General features: G+C 39.0%; 1 protein-coding gene across 4 annotated transcripts in view; it reads right to left on the bottom strand.

Moving 5' to 3' along the window:
- TULP4 (TUB like protein 4) overlaps window positions 1-13188 on the bottom strand; it is a 172169-nt gene that overhangs the window by 116244 nt on the left and 42737 nt on the right. For 3 of the 4 annotated variants that reach the window (XM_048298827.1, XM_048298825.1, XM_048298826.1), the window contains exon 2: window positions 10134-12414. In XM_048298827.1, coding sequence (XP_048154784.1) covers window positions 10134-10385 — 252 coding nt within the window. In that variant the 5' untranslated portion in view covers window positions 10386-12414. The remainder of the gene's footprint in view (window positions 1-10133; window positions 12415-13188) is intronic. The other variant, XM_048298828.1, reaches the window with a different exon arrangement.

The following is a 13188-nucleotide window of genomic DNA, read 5'->3' as shown; positions in this document are numbered from 1 at the left end:
GAAAGTGACAGGTACTCTCAAACTGCAGCCTTTCTTAGCCACTTAGTCCTCTGCATACTTTTAAGACACCTTATTTCAAGGAACTAAATATTTTGAGCATCCATTCCTTACAATAAACACAACTCCCTCCACAGCAACACCCTTTATTAATTAATCAGGCATTTGACATTCTCACTTCTGCGCAGCACCTGGAAACACAGTTCCATCGTACACTCCCAGAAAACTGCTCAGATGAGGAGCAAGATATTTGTATATTATCAGGCTCAAAAAATACTGCACAGAACCGAATTAGAATTGGGGGAAGGGAAAGAAGAAGAAATAGGATCCTTTTATCCTTATGATAGCCCTAATATAAATACCTTGTTGTATCCCTTATAAACTAAGCTCTCTCAGTACGCAATCAACATTCCTTTTACCCAAAGCAGAGCATCAGAAAGCAGTCTCACTGTATCCTCAAAACAGCCTTCTGGGATATCTTCACATGTGTACCCTTTACAGATAAGGTCATTCCTCAAGAAAGGTCCTCATTAGGGCAGCTACAAATCACACAGAATCACATAGAATCACAGAATGAACTAGGTTGGAAAAGACCTTTGAGATCATCAAGTTCAGCCTATGACCTAATACCTCCTCATCAACTAAACCATGGCACTGTGTGCCATGTCCAGTCTTCTTTTAAACACATCCAGGGATGGGGACTCTACCACCTCCCTGGGCAGACGATTCCAATGCCCAATCACTCTTTCAGTGAAGAATTTTTTTTCTGATGTTTAACCTAAACTTCCCCTGGCACAGCTTAAGGTTAAATATCTTCATTTTTAGCATTTTGTAATCAAATAATCATGATTTTTGAGCCTCCTTCCTACCTTTCTTTTTTCCACTGACATAATTCTCTGTTGTGTCTCTACCTGAAGAATTGACCTTGGTATTCCTTTTGGTGGAATTGGTTTTCCTGCGAAACTCAACCCCCTCTAAGCTCTTTCAGGTTCGAGGCTTTAAAGGTGCCTCTTCCTGGGGTGGAAAAACTCTCTCTCTTTTTGCCACCTTACTCAGAAGACTGGATTTCTTCTTTAACAGGCTGGAATACTCACTCTTTCCCAACTTCTCCAATACCTCTTGCAGGTCCTTACATTTGGCCTTGTCTCCAGGACACTACCCAACACACTAACAGGACATCATCATTCTGCTGATAATCAGCCTTCTGCTGTTGGCCATTATCCTCTGGAAACTACATCTGTGGAACTGACTGCTGCCTTCTGCTGACTGTCAGTGCATGCCAGATCCCCCACACATTTGCTCAGCTTCACAAAAGCCAGTGCCATTCTCCACTCCGACAACATTTTGAGACTGGCTGCACTCCAGCTTCACCCGTCGCTCCTGCACGTGGGCAGGTGCGTGTACACACCTCTCCTAGGCAGTGTGCATCTGCTGCTGCAGGTTTCTTCACAGTTCTGCCTTGTCTTTCCCTGATGAAACAATTACTTGCCATTTTCTTCCTTTATAAGCAGATGAGCCAACTCAGTAACTGGGGCACTGCTACCTTGTGATACAATTTCCTCCAGAACTCTGATCTTTCAGTGTCTCCATTTTGCATTTTTTATCACTTTGTTTGAAGCAGGGCTGTAGATTTCTATAGCTAACAACAGACTTCCGTTCTGTAGCTTCTTCTAAAACTTTTCAAACAGCACGATTTGTGCATCTAAACAGTTCCTTCTCTTCAGCTCAATGACAATTTTCCTTCCCAAATTCTGTTTTTCTTGTGAAGTTACTCTCATATCCAACAGCTTTGACTTCTTTCTGCATTTTAATAACCTCTGCCTGTAATTCTGCATGAGAATTTTGACTATGCTCTCCAACTCTTTGACTAGTTGGAAAACCATCTGGATTTCTCCTCAGAAAAAAAATTTCCTCCTCCTCTAGCGCATCAGTTTGTTCTCGTTTGAGCCAAACTTGAATGGATTCTCTCCACACTTTCGTATATTTAGCACTTCCTGCCTGCCTTCAAGAGCTGAGTTTTTTATGCTGCTTCGCCAATTTTTGTGCAAAGGATTTCACTTAGATTTACAAATAGATTTCACAAAGTTGCAGAGTGATTGGGGTTGAACCTCTGGAAGTTTTGAGCTCCCTGCTCAAGCAGGGACATGGATTTGCTTGCCCGGGACTGTGTTCAGATGGCTTTTGATTATTTCCAAATAGAGACACCAAAACCTCTCTGGGCTGTCTAAGCCACCTGTCCTCATAGTAAAATAACATTTTCTGATGTTCATGAGGAACCTCTGGCGGTTTAGTTTGTGCCCTTAACCTGTTACTGGGAGCTACTAAAAAGAGCCTGGCTCCATCTTCTTTGCACCCTCCCTGCAGGTATTTATAGACATTAATAAGATCCTACCGAGCCTTCTCTTTAGGCTGAATAGCCCCAGCTCTCTCAGCCTTTCCGCACAGGTGAGGTGCTCCAGTCCCTCAATCATCTTGTGGCCCTTCGTTGACCTTTCGTACTGGGGGACCCCCACCCCAGAACACGACCCTCCAGGTGTGGCCTCACCAGTGCTGTGCAGAGGGCAAGGACCACCTCCCTCAAACTGCTGACAATACTTCTGATGTCACCAAGGACACCATTTGCCATCTTTGCGGTAAGGGTTACGCTGCTTGTTCATGTTAAACATTCTCATTTGGGTAAACAAAGCTGTGTCTTCTTCACCAGTAAAATCATCTACATACATTTCTTTTCCTTAAAATGAAAAAAAAAAAAAAAAAAAAAAAAAAAGATGAATGCATTAGGATACTATTTCCCAGTATACTAGTTTGCCAAGTAATTCTAGAACTGGAACATCGCAATTCTGATGAAAACCTTAAACCAGCACTTCTTTTTGAAAATTCACAAGAATTTCCCCAGTTTAATTTCATTTTCATTATTTCCCATAACACTTGTATTATACAAGTGGATTACTTCTCTTTAAGGAAGTTCCGAACGCAAAGAGGATACTGAGAGCTCCCTCAGAATGTTCACAAAGGATTGCTATTACAACAGAAATGCTGGTTGCCCAAGGATAAGTGCCTAAAAAATTTCTTTTGTCTGTCCTACTACATTCTAGCTGTACTTAACAAGCAGTTACTTGGTACTGTACATTCAATTATATTGTGAAATGTTTATAGTTTGTAATGCGTATCTTATCTGTTCACACTATCTGTAATTTGATTAATTCCTCTGGGAACTGTTTAAACCAAGGCAGTGTCCTTAACGATTATTATGGTTCAGAAATGATATAATAAAACCTAATTTCTCCACTATTCAGATGCTCAATATGTATGTATGCTATACAAGGCCTTCAGAATTTCATATTAAATGTTTTATTGAACACTTTACTCAGAAAGTGCTCATATTCCAAGCTTAGGTATCAACTGTCTAATAGGTGAGTAATCTCATCTATTCAGTACATCAATAGGTCCTCATCATTAAACTTTTGTTAAAGAAAATGCATTTATTTTCCTTGAACACAAAAATTATCATACTGAGCAACTGCTTCTACACAGAACAGCAAAGTATCTTCACCCTAATTCAAAAAGCAAGAAATGCCTCTCAGGCATATCATTATCTTAAAATACACGTTGTTATCTTTCAGCAATTTTTTGAGTAAAAGCTATGGGTTAATTTCTGATATAGGTGAGCTTGATTCCACTTCAAACTTTTTTTGAGTAGAATTATCTAACAACAAAACTTTAGCTACATGTTATGGCATGGTAAAACTAAAAACTGCATGGATGACCCACTTACAAATATAATTAATTTTGTTTAAAAGCTGACAGTACTGTTTTCACATCATATATTCCTTTTTTGCCCAGCTTTTGGGGTAACTATCTAGATGCTTATTACCACAAACCAGAAAAACTCCTTAATTTAAAATTTTCCCAAGCTGATGACCTAACCTTTGCAGGAAACAAACTGCTGCATGACCTACAAGAGCAATTTCCAAGTAGCACATCAATACAGCATTACCAACTCTCATTACTCAGAAACAACTGTGGCAATATTGGATGGTTTCCTTCAAAGCCATGACTGCATAAGAATAAACATTGAACAGAGAGGCTGGGATTCTGAGGCAATTGAGAAAAATGGACAGACAGAAAAGGCCTTTCACAAAAATATTTGTAGAACGCGGAGCTGGGTGTGGCTGGGAAAAAACAGTATGACAAAGAAGAAGAAGACACAGTGAAAGTGGTCACAGTTCTTGGAGTGAAAAACTATACAGAAGGTGTGCTGGTACACAAGTTTAGGCCATACCTTGGCATTTGCAAATTGATACAGGGCATAGAAATGGGAAACAGCAAGACTGCTATTTGCCATTTAAGGGAAAAGGATTAATCCTTTCCAACTTACTGCTCCATTTCTTTTCTTTAACAATTCTCCTAAGAGAAGGTTATGAAAGACACTTTTGCATGCCATGGAGCACATTTAAACTTCATCAAGGTTTAAAAGATTGTTAAAAGACTATTAAAAAGGTTTAAAATGTATTTTGGCTCTTTTAATACCGGCTTTAAGAAATAAAAGCATGCAAGCACCCAGACCAAGTGCAGAGCTGACAGTTAAGAAGGTGTAATAAGGAGCCTACATGAAAGCCCAGTGTGTTTGTGCTTTCTGAAAACAGGCAGTCAGAAAAGCCTGGCTATACCAGTCACAATACAAATCGAACAGAGTCAGCACAGTCAGGCACAGGACCTACTGTCATCCTACAAGTCACTTCCCACTAGTTCTGCCTCTCTCTGCAGCATTATTTTTCTGTAGCCATAACAGTTTAAGGACAGAGGAAGGGCATGGTTTGTAGACAGATTCAGCATTGTATCAGGTAAGAGGGTTGTAAAAACTATACAAGCTTTCAGAAATACAAGTCTTTCTTCAGAACCTTGTATGCCCAAAAGCTTGTCTGTCTTTTCCAATTACACTAGCTTGCTGTAACAAAGAGACAGGATTTCTGCCAACAAACGTCCTGTCTTCTTTGTGCAGTGACAGAAAAACAGAAAAGAGATCTGCAGTACCACTGCAGTTTACAACAGTGTATGTTTTGTACCACTGAGGCTTCTAAAGCCAAAAGGCATCATCATGGCATCATTCTACCTCAAGATTTTTAAATTATTCATCAGTAACAACTGTTCCAGCGGTGTCTGAAGGCAACATTTGATACAAGGGATCCATACTGTCAAGACTCACATGATGATTAGACTTTTCTGTCCAAGAAACATAATAAAAGTCCCACTTAACATTCAAATGCCAGTTACATTAAAACAAAGTTTAAACAAACAAAAAAAGTTTTCCTGTATTGTTTTTCTGTATTCTTACCAGTGACACTACAAACCAAGAAACACTACTGAAAGGGCTTATTTGTTTGGGTTTTTAAAATTTATTTCATAAACAAGCAATAGACTTCTGGAAAAAATCTGCTCTGCAAGATACATACAACCTCAAAAAGATGGGACAGAATAAAAAAAAGCTTTCTTTCTTTTTAAAACAGGAAAAACCATTTTTAAACTCCTTCCGCTCTAAACCAAAACAAAACCAAGAACTGTGCAGACTTCCATAACTAATGCAGTATAAAAACCAACATGTATTAAATATTTTTAAAGGACAGTGCTCCTTTGAAAAGCTGTAACTAATTAATTTGACAGTCCAGCTGAGATACATTTACATCCCTATCTACTTCTAAAACCTCTGCTAAATTAACAGGGTGGTTTTTTTGCAGCTGTAGACATGTGCTTGGAACACTCAAATAATGACAAATGCAAATAAATAACTTCCTTTATGTTTATAGTAAAAAATGTTATATATGCTCAATAATGTATTCAGCATGTTACTTAATTCACTGCATCTAATTTGCATATTCTTGCAATACTTTTTAATGCTTCAGTCCAGCAATTAGCATACTGAATCTTATTAAATATATCAAAGACATCTTTTTAGTTAGCAGAGTCAAAAGCAAATGTACACCTGCAAAACAGTTTTTTAAACACCAGTAATTGAAGAAACATTAAGTGCCATAAAAATTGGTACCATCTTAGTACACTAGAGACAACAGAAACTATTAGAAGAAACACCTACAATGGCACCATCCAACCAATCTGATTTGCAGACATCATACAAATATTTGACTGGAAGGAAAATCCCTATAAGGCTAATTGAAGCCTCATAAATTCAATCTGGGCTTTTTGTCTAATTATCTCTCACAGAGCCCCCTGAAAATCTCTCCCCAGAAAATTCAAGATGGATCAGATGCTGAAAGCTGGTATCTCTATGACACTATAAAAAAATACTCAGCCTGGCATGCTTCAGAGCCTACTGGTCACTCTTGATAAAATCCTGACCCTGCTGAAGTAACCAGATTTTTTTATCATTTATCCGGAATTTATCACAGAAATAATAAGAGTCATAAGAGGAATATGTTAAATTCCTTTAAAGCAGCTTCCCAGTGCAGCCAAGGAAAGTCAAGCTAGGTCAAAGATTTCTAAATTTCACTCTTTAATTACTGCACAGCATTGTGCTTATCCATGCAGGGGAGGGGAAGGTATTTTAGACCAGCACACCTCTGCTCCTTGGCTGCTAAAACACACTTTGTGGTACAATGGCACATCATCCTGGCCTCTAACCTTTCTACCAGACAAAAACCCTGTCAGCCTCTCTCAGTTTGTTACCCCAGAACAAATGAAATGCTCCAAAAGCCAGACTGAACCATGTGTTTGCAGTCATTCACATCTGCTCCCTCCACCACCTACCCTCACACAGAGACACCTCCCATCCCATGGTCAGAGATGAAACATGTTCCTCCTACAACATGTGCAGTGGAATAGCTGCACAAGTGCTGCACAACTCCCATCTCCCCTTCCTTCTGCATCAAACTTGCTTCTGCTTTTGATATGTGCCCATTTAAGTTTTCATTTTTTTCAAAGTGCTGAACATTATTTACATAAGGTTCAGGACTGTAAGCACAATGCCAAAGTTAAAAAAAAAAAAAGGTGTATCACAAAATGCAGTATTTTCAGCCCTTGCCACAGAATAAATGGGATTATGCTTATTTTAATTCCTGTGACTCTCCTTAGTAACTACAAAAAAAAGAAATGAGGTCATTGCAAACTCTAACAACCAAACCAAGCAATTGTAGAAATACAAGTGTGGCTCACACTACAATGCTTGTAATTCTCAATTACTGTTCAGCATGACGAGTCATTCAAATCCACCACCATAATATGCACGGCAGTAATTCAGTACTGGGGATTCCTCATTCTTGTTTGTTCTGATATGCTACAGGCATGTTATTAGAGTCGAGAAACTATACCAAAAGATTCCAGTGAATCTCTTCAGCAGTCATAAAAACATTGCAAAAATACATCATAAGCATTCACCTTCTTGACTCACTTAAAAATAGTCTCACATTCTTGCCAAAAGCACAGTGCTGCCACATTACCTCTTCTTCTAGATTTTCACTCTAAAACTGAAATACAATGTACTTCTCTGCCCACAGCATATTGTTAATTACACCCCAAATGGAAAGCATTTAGCTTCTGTATTGTGACTCTTCCATTCTGTTCATTTCAGCATTTTATACTTTATAATCAAACAAATACTAATGTTGAATTAGCATTGTAGGACTGAAAAGCAATAAACTTCACTTGGCAGCCTAGCTTTATGCCAGAGAAAAATATAGGTATAAATCACCACGGATAAATAAACTATAAAATAGGTATAAATCACCATATCTGGGAACAAAACAATACAATATGCTTCTAGAACTGGTCAGTGAATCAAACAGGCTCTTGAGAGTTTTAAGTCAATCACAATCTAGGGGCCCATTCTGTACAACAAACATGGCTTTAATCAGACACACATACCAGGATGTGCTTGCAAAATCAGCATTTTCCATTATGAATGGTGGTACACAGTAGAGACAACGTTGTTGCTGGCCTGCTTTTTAACAGAAGAATGGGGAAACAAAACATTTACTTCTTATGCAAATACGAGCAATAAGCAGTGCTGTTCAATGTTTTCTTTCAAGAATCTTTTGGCAGACAGATTCAGAAGAAAAGGTGTTTTCTAAAGAAAAAAAATCTCCCTGTCCATTCAACTATATATCTTTAACATTCCTATCCAAATCAGTGGATTCTCCTATAAAAGGATTAAATTCAGTAAGCCTGCTGAAGAGCATAACACACCATCTTGTAAGAAAGAACTTTTATTTACAATGACGGTCAAAAAAATACGACAGCAGGAAAATCTGATAGCAGCCACAGACTCATCACAGAAAGCTAGTTCCACTAAAGCCACTTCTCTCTTCCTTCAGTAGTATCCCACCATATCAGTTCTGTTTTACAGAGACGTAAATTGGCAGTCTCTACTCTGGTCATTCACACAGTTCCTGCCATCAGGAAGATTACGTAAAGGAACACAACTCTTTATTAATGACAAGTTTGACCCAAACAACAACAACAAAAAGATTCAAACAGAACATTTTCATTTTGTTTGAGTCTCTCTGTCATGCCAATCACTGCTAGCTGAAAGGCTGCACAAACAGCACAGCTAAATCCGCACAGCAATGATGTAGTGACCCAGAAAGAGAATCTAATGGCCAACTGAGTAAATAAAGCAAAACTAGCCAAACCCAAAGGGCAGCATGCACATGAGCATCTTCTCCACTTAATTGGGCACATACTGAAACCTAGCTTTGTATTTCCAATAAGACAGCACACTCCTGCAAACTGTAATAAGACTTCACATTCCTGCAAACAGCACTTCCTATATTGTTCCCAAAACATATATTACACAAAAGAAGAAAAACAAGTGCCCAGGGTCACAGAAAAGTTAGATAACAAAATATGGAGAAATGAAAAGTGATTATTGTGTCACACACTTAAAAAATAAAATGCAATTTGTAACTGAAAATTAAACGGACAACTAGCTGTCATTCAAACCAAAATGCTGGACTCAAACATCATTCTTCCCTTTGGGAAAACATGGCTGTAATTTTTTTTGAATGAACCTGATACAAATATATACATGAATCTGTCTCTCATCTATACATATAGAAGTCTGTATGATTTACCATACACCCACACACCTCCATACATACAAAGCATGTGGAAGCAATTGTTTCAGACTAAGTATTTATTGGCTGCTCCCTTTTTTCCATAAAAAGAGGACTGTTATTAATGCTGCACAAGAACCAAAACTACCCCCTCTTGAATCTTTGGTGCAGCTTGTGTTAAAAGGGCAACATATATTCGAGTTCACCCACTAAGTAGCACAAGAGACAAGAAAAAACACATTGTATCGTTGGTGTTCATTTCAGTACATAAAATGTCAATCCACCCACCAACCTAACAGCAAATCTTTGATTTGGACAGATCCTTCTCAAAGAGCACATCCAAATACATCCTAACTAAAAAGCAGAAACAAACTAAGCCCTCACTGTTGTCCAAGACACTTGGTATGCTTTGGGCATCACCTGCACTTTCCATGAAGCATTATACACAGAAAGAGACGGGTGCCAGGAAGATGATAAAGCGCAGCTGAAATATCAGTTTATACCCAACAGCCTTTCGGAAAATACAAGTGGAAAAGTTTTTGTATTGTACTCAGGACAATGCCTTGCACACTGAAGTTAGAGCACTTTACTGCAAGGCATCTCAGCATTTCTCTGAGAAGTCACACCTGGCTTTTTTTCTAACAAAATCAAAAGTTTTTCCAGACACAACAGCTATCTCTTGTCACAGGCTGTTCCAGTTTGCAGCTTCTGAAAATCTGGCAGACTTCAACCAAGCTTTTCTCCCATTCCCCTGCCTTTGCATTAGTTTTCCAGGCCAGACTTCAGTACTGTGCAAAAGCAGTCAACTATCACAATGTTTAGCTCCCATTAACATGTGTTTATTGCATATGCCTGGAAACTGGCAGGTGCTGGGGAATGAAGGAGAAAGTGGGCCAAACCAAAACCAGACACATTTCCAGAGAAGTTCCCACCATCAGTCTTATATGCTTGAATTTACCAGAAAAACTTGAGCCTCCTTCATACCACTCTGTCAAATTTCAAGCAGAAGTACTTTAAGAAGAAAAAAAAAAGCTATCATTTTCTTTAAAGTGTAACACACGTTTTGCTTACCTCACTGTTGTGGCCCCTCAAATTGAAGTTGATTCTCTGAGGGGTGTTCCGGTCCCTCCTGCAATGGCTGGAAGTAAAAGTGACGCCTACAACTCCTCTGCCATTGCCTGTTGCCAACCAGCCTTCCTCATAGTACCGCCTCCTGCACACTGGTTTCTCCTTCTCACTCTTGGGGACTCTCCCTTTCCAGGAGAGGCAGAGGATGTTGGAATCGCTGCAAAGAACAGGCCCATGTTCCACTGCTGCATACATGCTTTTTAAATATTTTATTTTTTGACATAAGAAAGTAATATGTCTAGTGCACAAAATTTAAATCAATTTTTTTTTTTTATTGGTAAGACTGACCTGGGATAGATCATTGAAAGGGAGGAGGATGGGGTCAGTGTTTATAAATATCCACCAAATGCATAGTGAAAAATTCCTCTATAAAAGATGATGGCAGTTGGCTAAGAAAAAGTAACACTTAAAAAAAAAATTCAGGTTCATTTTTGTTTGAGTCTGTAGAGTGGGGGTGCACTTATCCTTTGGAGAAACAGCTACTTCATAAGAGGCGCTCGAGAAATGGTTAAGTCATCTTTTTGCTCAACTTGATATAATCTTTATACAGCCTGAGATTCCAGTTTAGTGTAATGCAATTCCAGAGACAAAGAGTTGCAAATGTGTAGGTTTCAAGTAACTTAAGGCTTTTAAAATTTCCTCCAGTCAGATTTTCTTCAAAAGTTCAGTTGCAGAAATTTAAACACACGCACATACATATATATGTATATATATGACATTCCTCTTTTCCAAGCTGCCCTCTGGCATATCTTTTCCATCTGATGTATTTCTGCTGCTAAAGCTGAAAGAGATTGCATAAAGGGAAAAAAAGGCACACAAACCGTGTGAAACAACAGACCCGAACTTGTGCAGGCACTGGTGTGCCAGGCCAGTTGGGAAATCCCTCTTGGTACTGAACTGCTCGTTGGACTCAAAAGTTTTTGCAATCCAAAGCCAATCCAATTTTCATTGCAGCACTTTTTTTCCACCAGAGACCCAACACAGCCTGAACTGTTTATCGCGCTATCTTGCCTGCTTTCCCACTTTTTGCTGCCACACACGAATGAAAAAGAACCCCCTCTTCATTTATAGCAGAATCAAAAATGCTCTAAAGCTTTTAGCTTTCAAAGTAGGTAAGTTTGCCTCAGGTGAACCATGAAGTTCTCTCTCCTGTGAAACAGGCTAAAATGTCAAGCTGTTTTTCCTTTACTTTTCCCTTTTTTTCTGCTACAAGGAATCACAGACTTTTCATTCTACCATAAAAAACAAATGCCAGAATTAAAGCACATCAAGTAAGCACTCTTTCAAAATCTTCTAAAATTCAAGGAAGGAAGAAATATAATCATCTAAAAAAGAAAGAGAAGCAGCATTAAAAATCTGACTTCCTGGGTTCACTATTTCTCTAGGTATTTTCCTTGCTTGTTTGATCAGATCTTTCCTTCTTGATGCTTGTCTACAGCACAGATTCATAGTTCCAGACACAACATTTGCAGCTCTACAAGAAGGAAACATATGAAGTATTCCAATCGTTTTATTTGAATAACATTTATAAGCTCAATTAGCTAGTACTTATACCACACTAAGTGAAAAGAGGAAAAAGGAGAGGGAGAAAGAATATGCAAGTTTGATGACCTGGTTAACTCAAGAAGGATGGCGAGGTTTGCTCAGTTCAATGCCCAGACTTGTCCCATAGTTCCTCAACTTATTTACTTCCAGTCATCATTACTCAGCAGAAGGTCACAATTTATTAGTCCATTCACAATCTACTGAGCCCAAAGCAAAATGTGCTGAAGACCATACATTATTCCTCTGCTAGAACTAAATCAGTCTCCTCTGCCCTCTTGATTCTTCTGTTTCCCTCACAGCTATTGATTTAGATTGTGGAGGTTTTTATTAGGCTTTTTCTGCGCAGAGGGTGTTTTTTCTTTCTCTTCTTGCAAACTTTTTTCACCTGTGAAGACCATGTGGAAAGTTGAACATTACTGGCAGGTGTCTTTCCATGGATTACTGATTCCTGTGCTGCAAAGGTGCTGCATCTGGTTCTCAAATTAATTTTCATCAATTGCAAAGCTCTCAGGAATACGCCAGAGCAAGTCTACGTGATGACAAAAACGTGGGTTTTCATGTATATGCAGTGCACACACCAATCTGGTACTCAGAGCTGCATCTGCCTTTTCAGTTTAGGTGTGGTAATCTTGTAAGATGCCCGCTACTCAAAACTTGAAATTCCTGGATTCTTCCAACTCTGCAAGGCAAAGCACACACACACAGACACACACACAAAGAAAAAAGTGAATAAGTCACAGATACTAGTATTACTGTTACAGTCATCAAAGCATTATGATTAAGGATTTTATACTGTACTCCTATAAAGTATCTATATTATATATAAAAACATTATTCAGACATAGACATTTGATATATTGGTATTTGATATACACACACAAAAACGAACTACAAATTTTTCTTTTTCACTTTCAAAATTCCCTAAACATTGCACAATGGACACGTATAGCTAATGAACTGATGAAATGTATCTGGGAAGGATACATTAGGGGGGGGGGGGGGGGGGGGGGAAGCTTCCTTCTGGTCACAGTTTCTGGGGCAAACTCTTAAAGATTTCACAACTTCAGAGTGAGGATAGGGAAGAGAGATGTTAGTGACAGAGCAGGCACAGAGTTAGACCCTGAGGCACACAAACAGAATCACAGAATGGCCAACCTGGAAGGGACCTCTGGACATTATCTGGTCCAACCACTGTGTATCCAGGTGGCTTCTGAGTATCTCCAGGGATGAAAACCCTATGAACTTTCTGGGCAACCTGTGCTCAGTCACCCTCACAGCAAAGTGTTTCCTGATGTTCAGAGGCAACCATCTGTGTTTCAGTTTGTGCTCATTGCCTCTGGTTTGGTCACTGGACAGCCCCGTTAAAAGCCTGTCTCTCTCATTTAATTCCCTCTCATCAGCTGTACACAATGAAAAGATCTCCTTAAGCTTTTTCTTCTCCAGGCTCAAGGGT

This window comes from Corvus hawaiiensis, chromosome 3, assembly GCF_020740725.1.
Source record: "Corvus hawaiiensis isolate bCorHaw1 chromosome 3, bCorHaw1.pri.cur, whole genome shotgun sequence".
Classification (NCBI taxonomy): domain Eukaryota; kingdom Metazoa; phylum Chordata; class Aves; order Passeriformes; family Corvidae; genus Corvus; species Corvus hawaiiensis.
The sequence above is the reverse complement of the archived record's forward strand: the minus strand, read 5'-3'. Positions and strand labels throughout refer to the sequence as shown.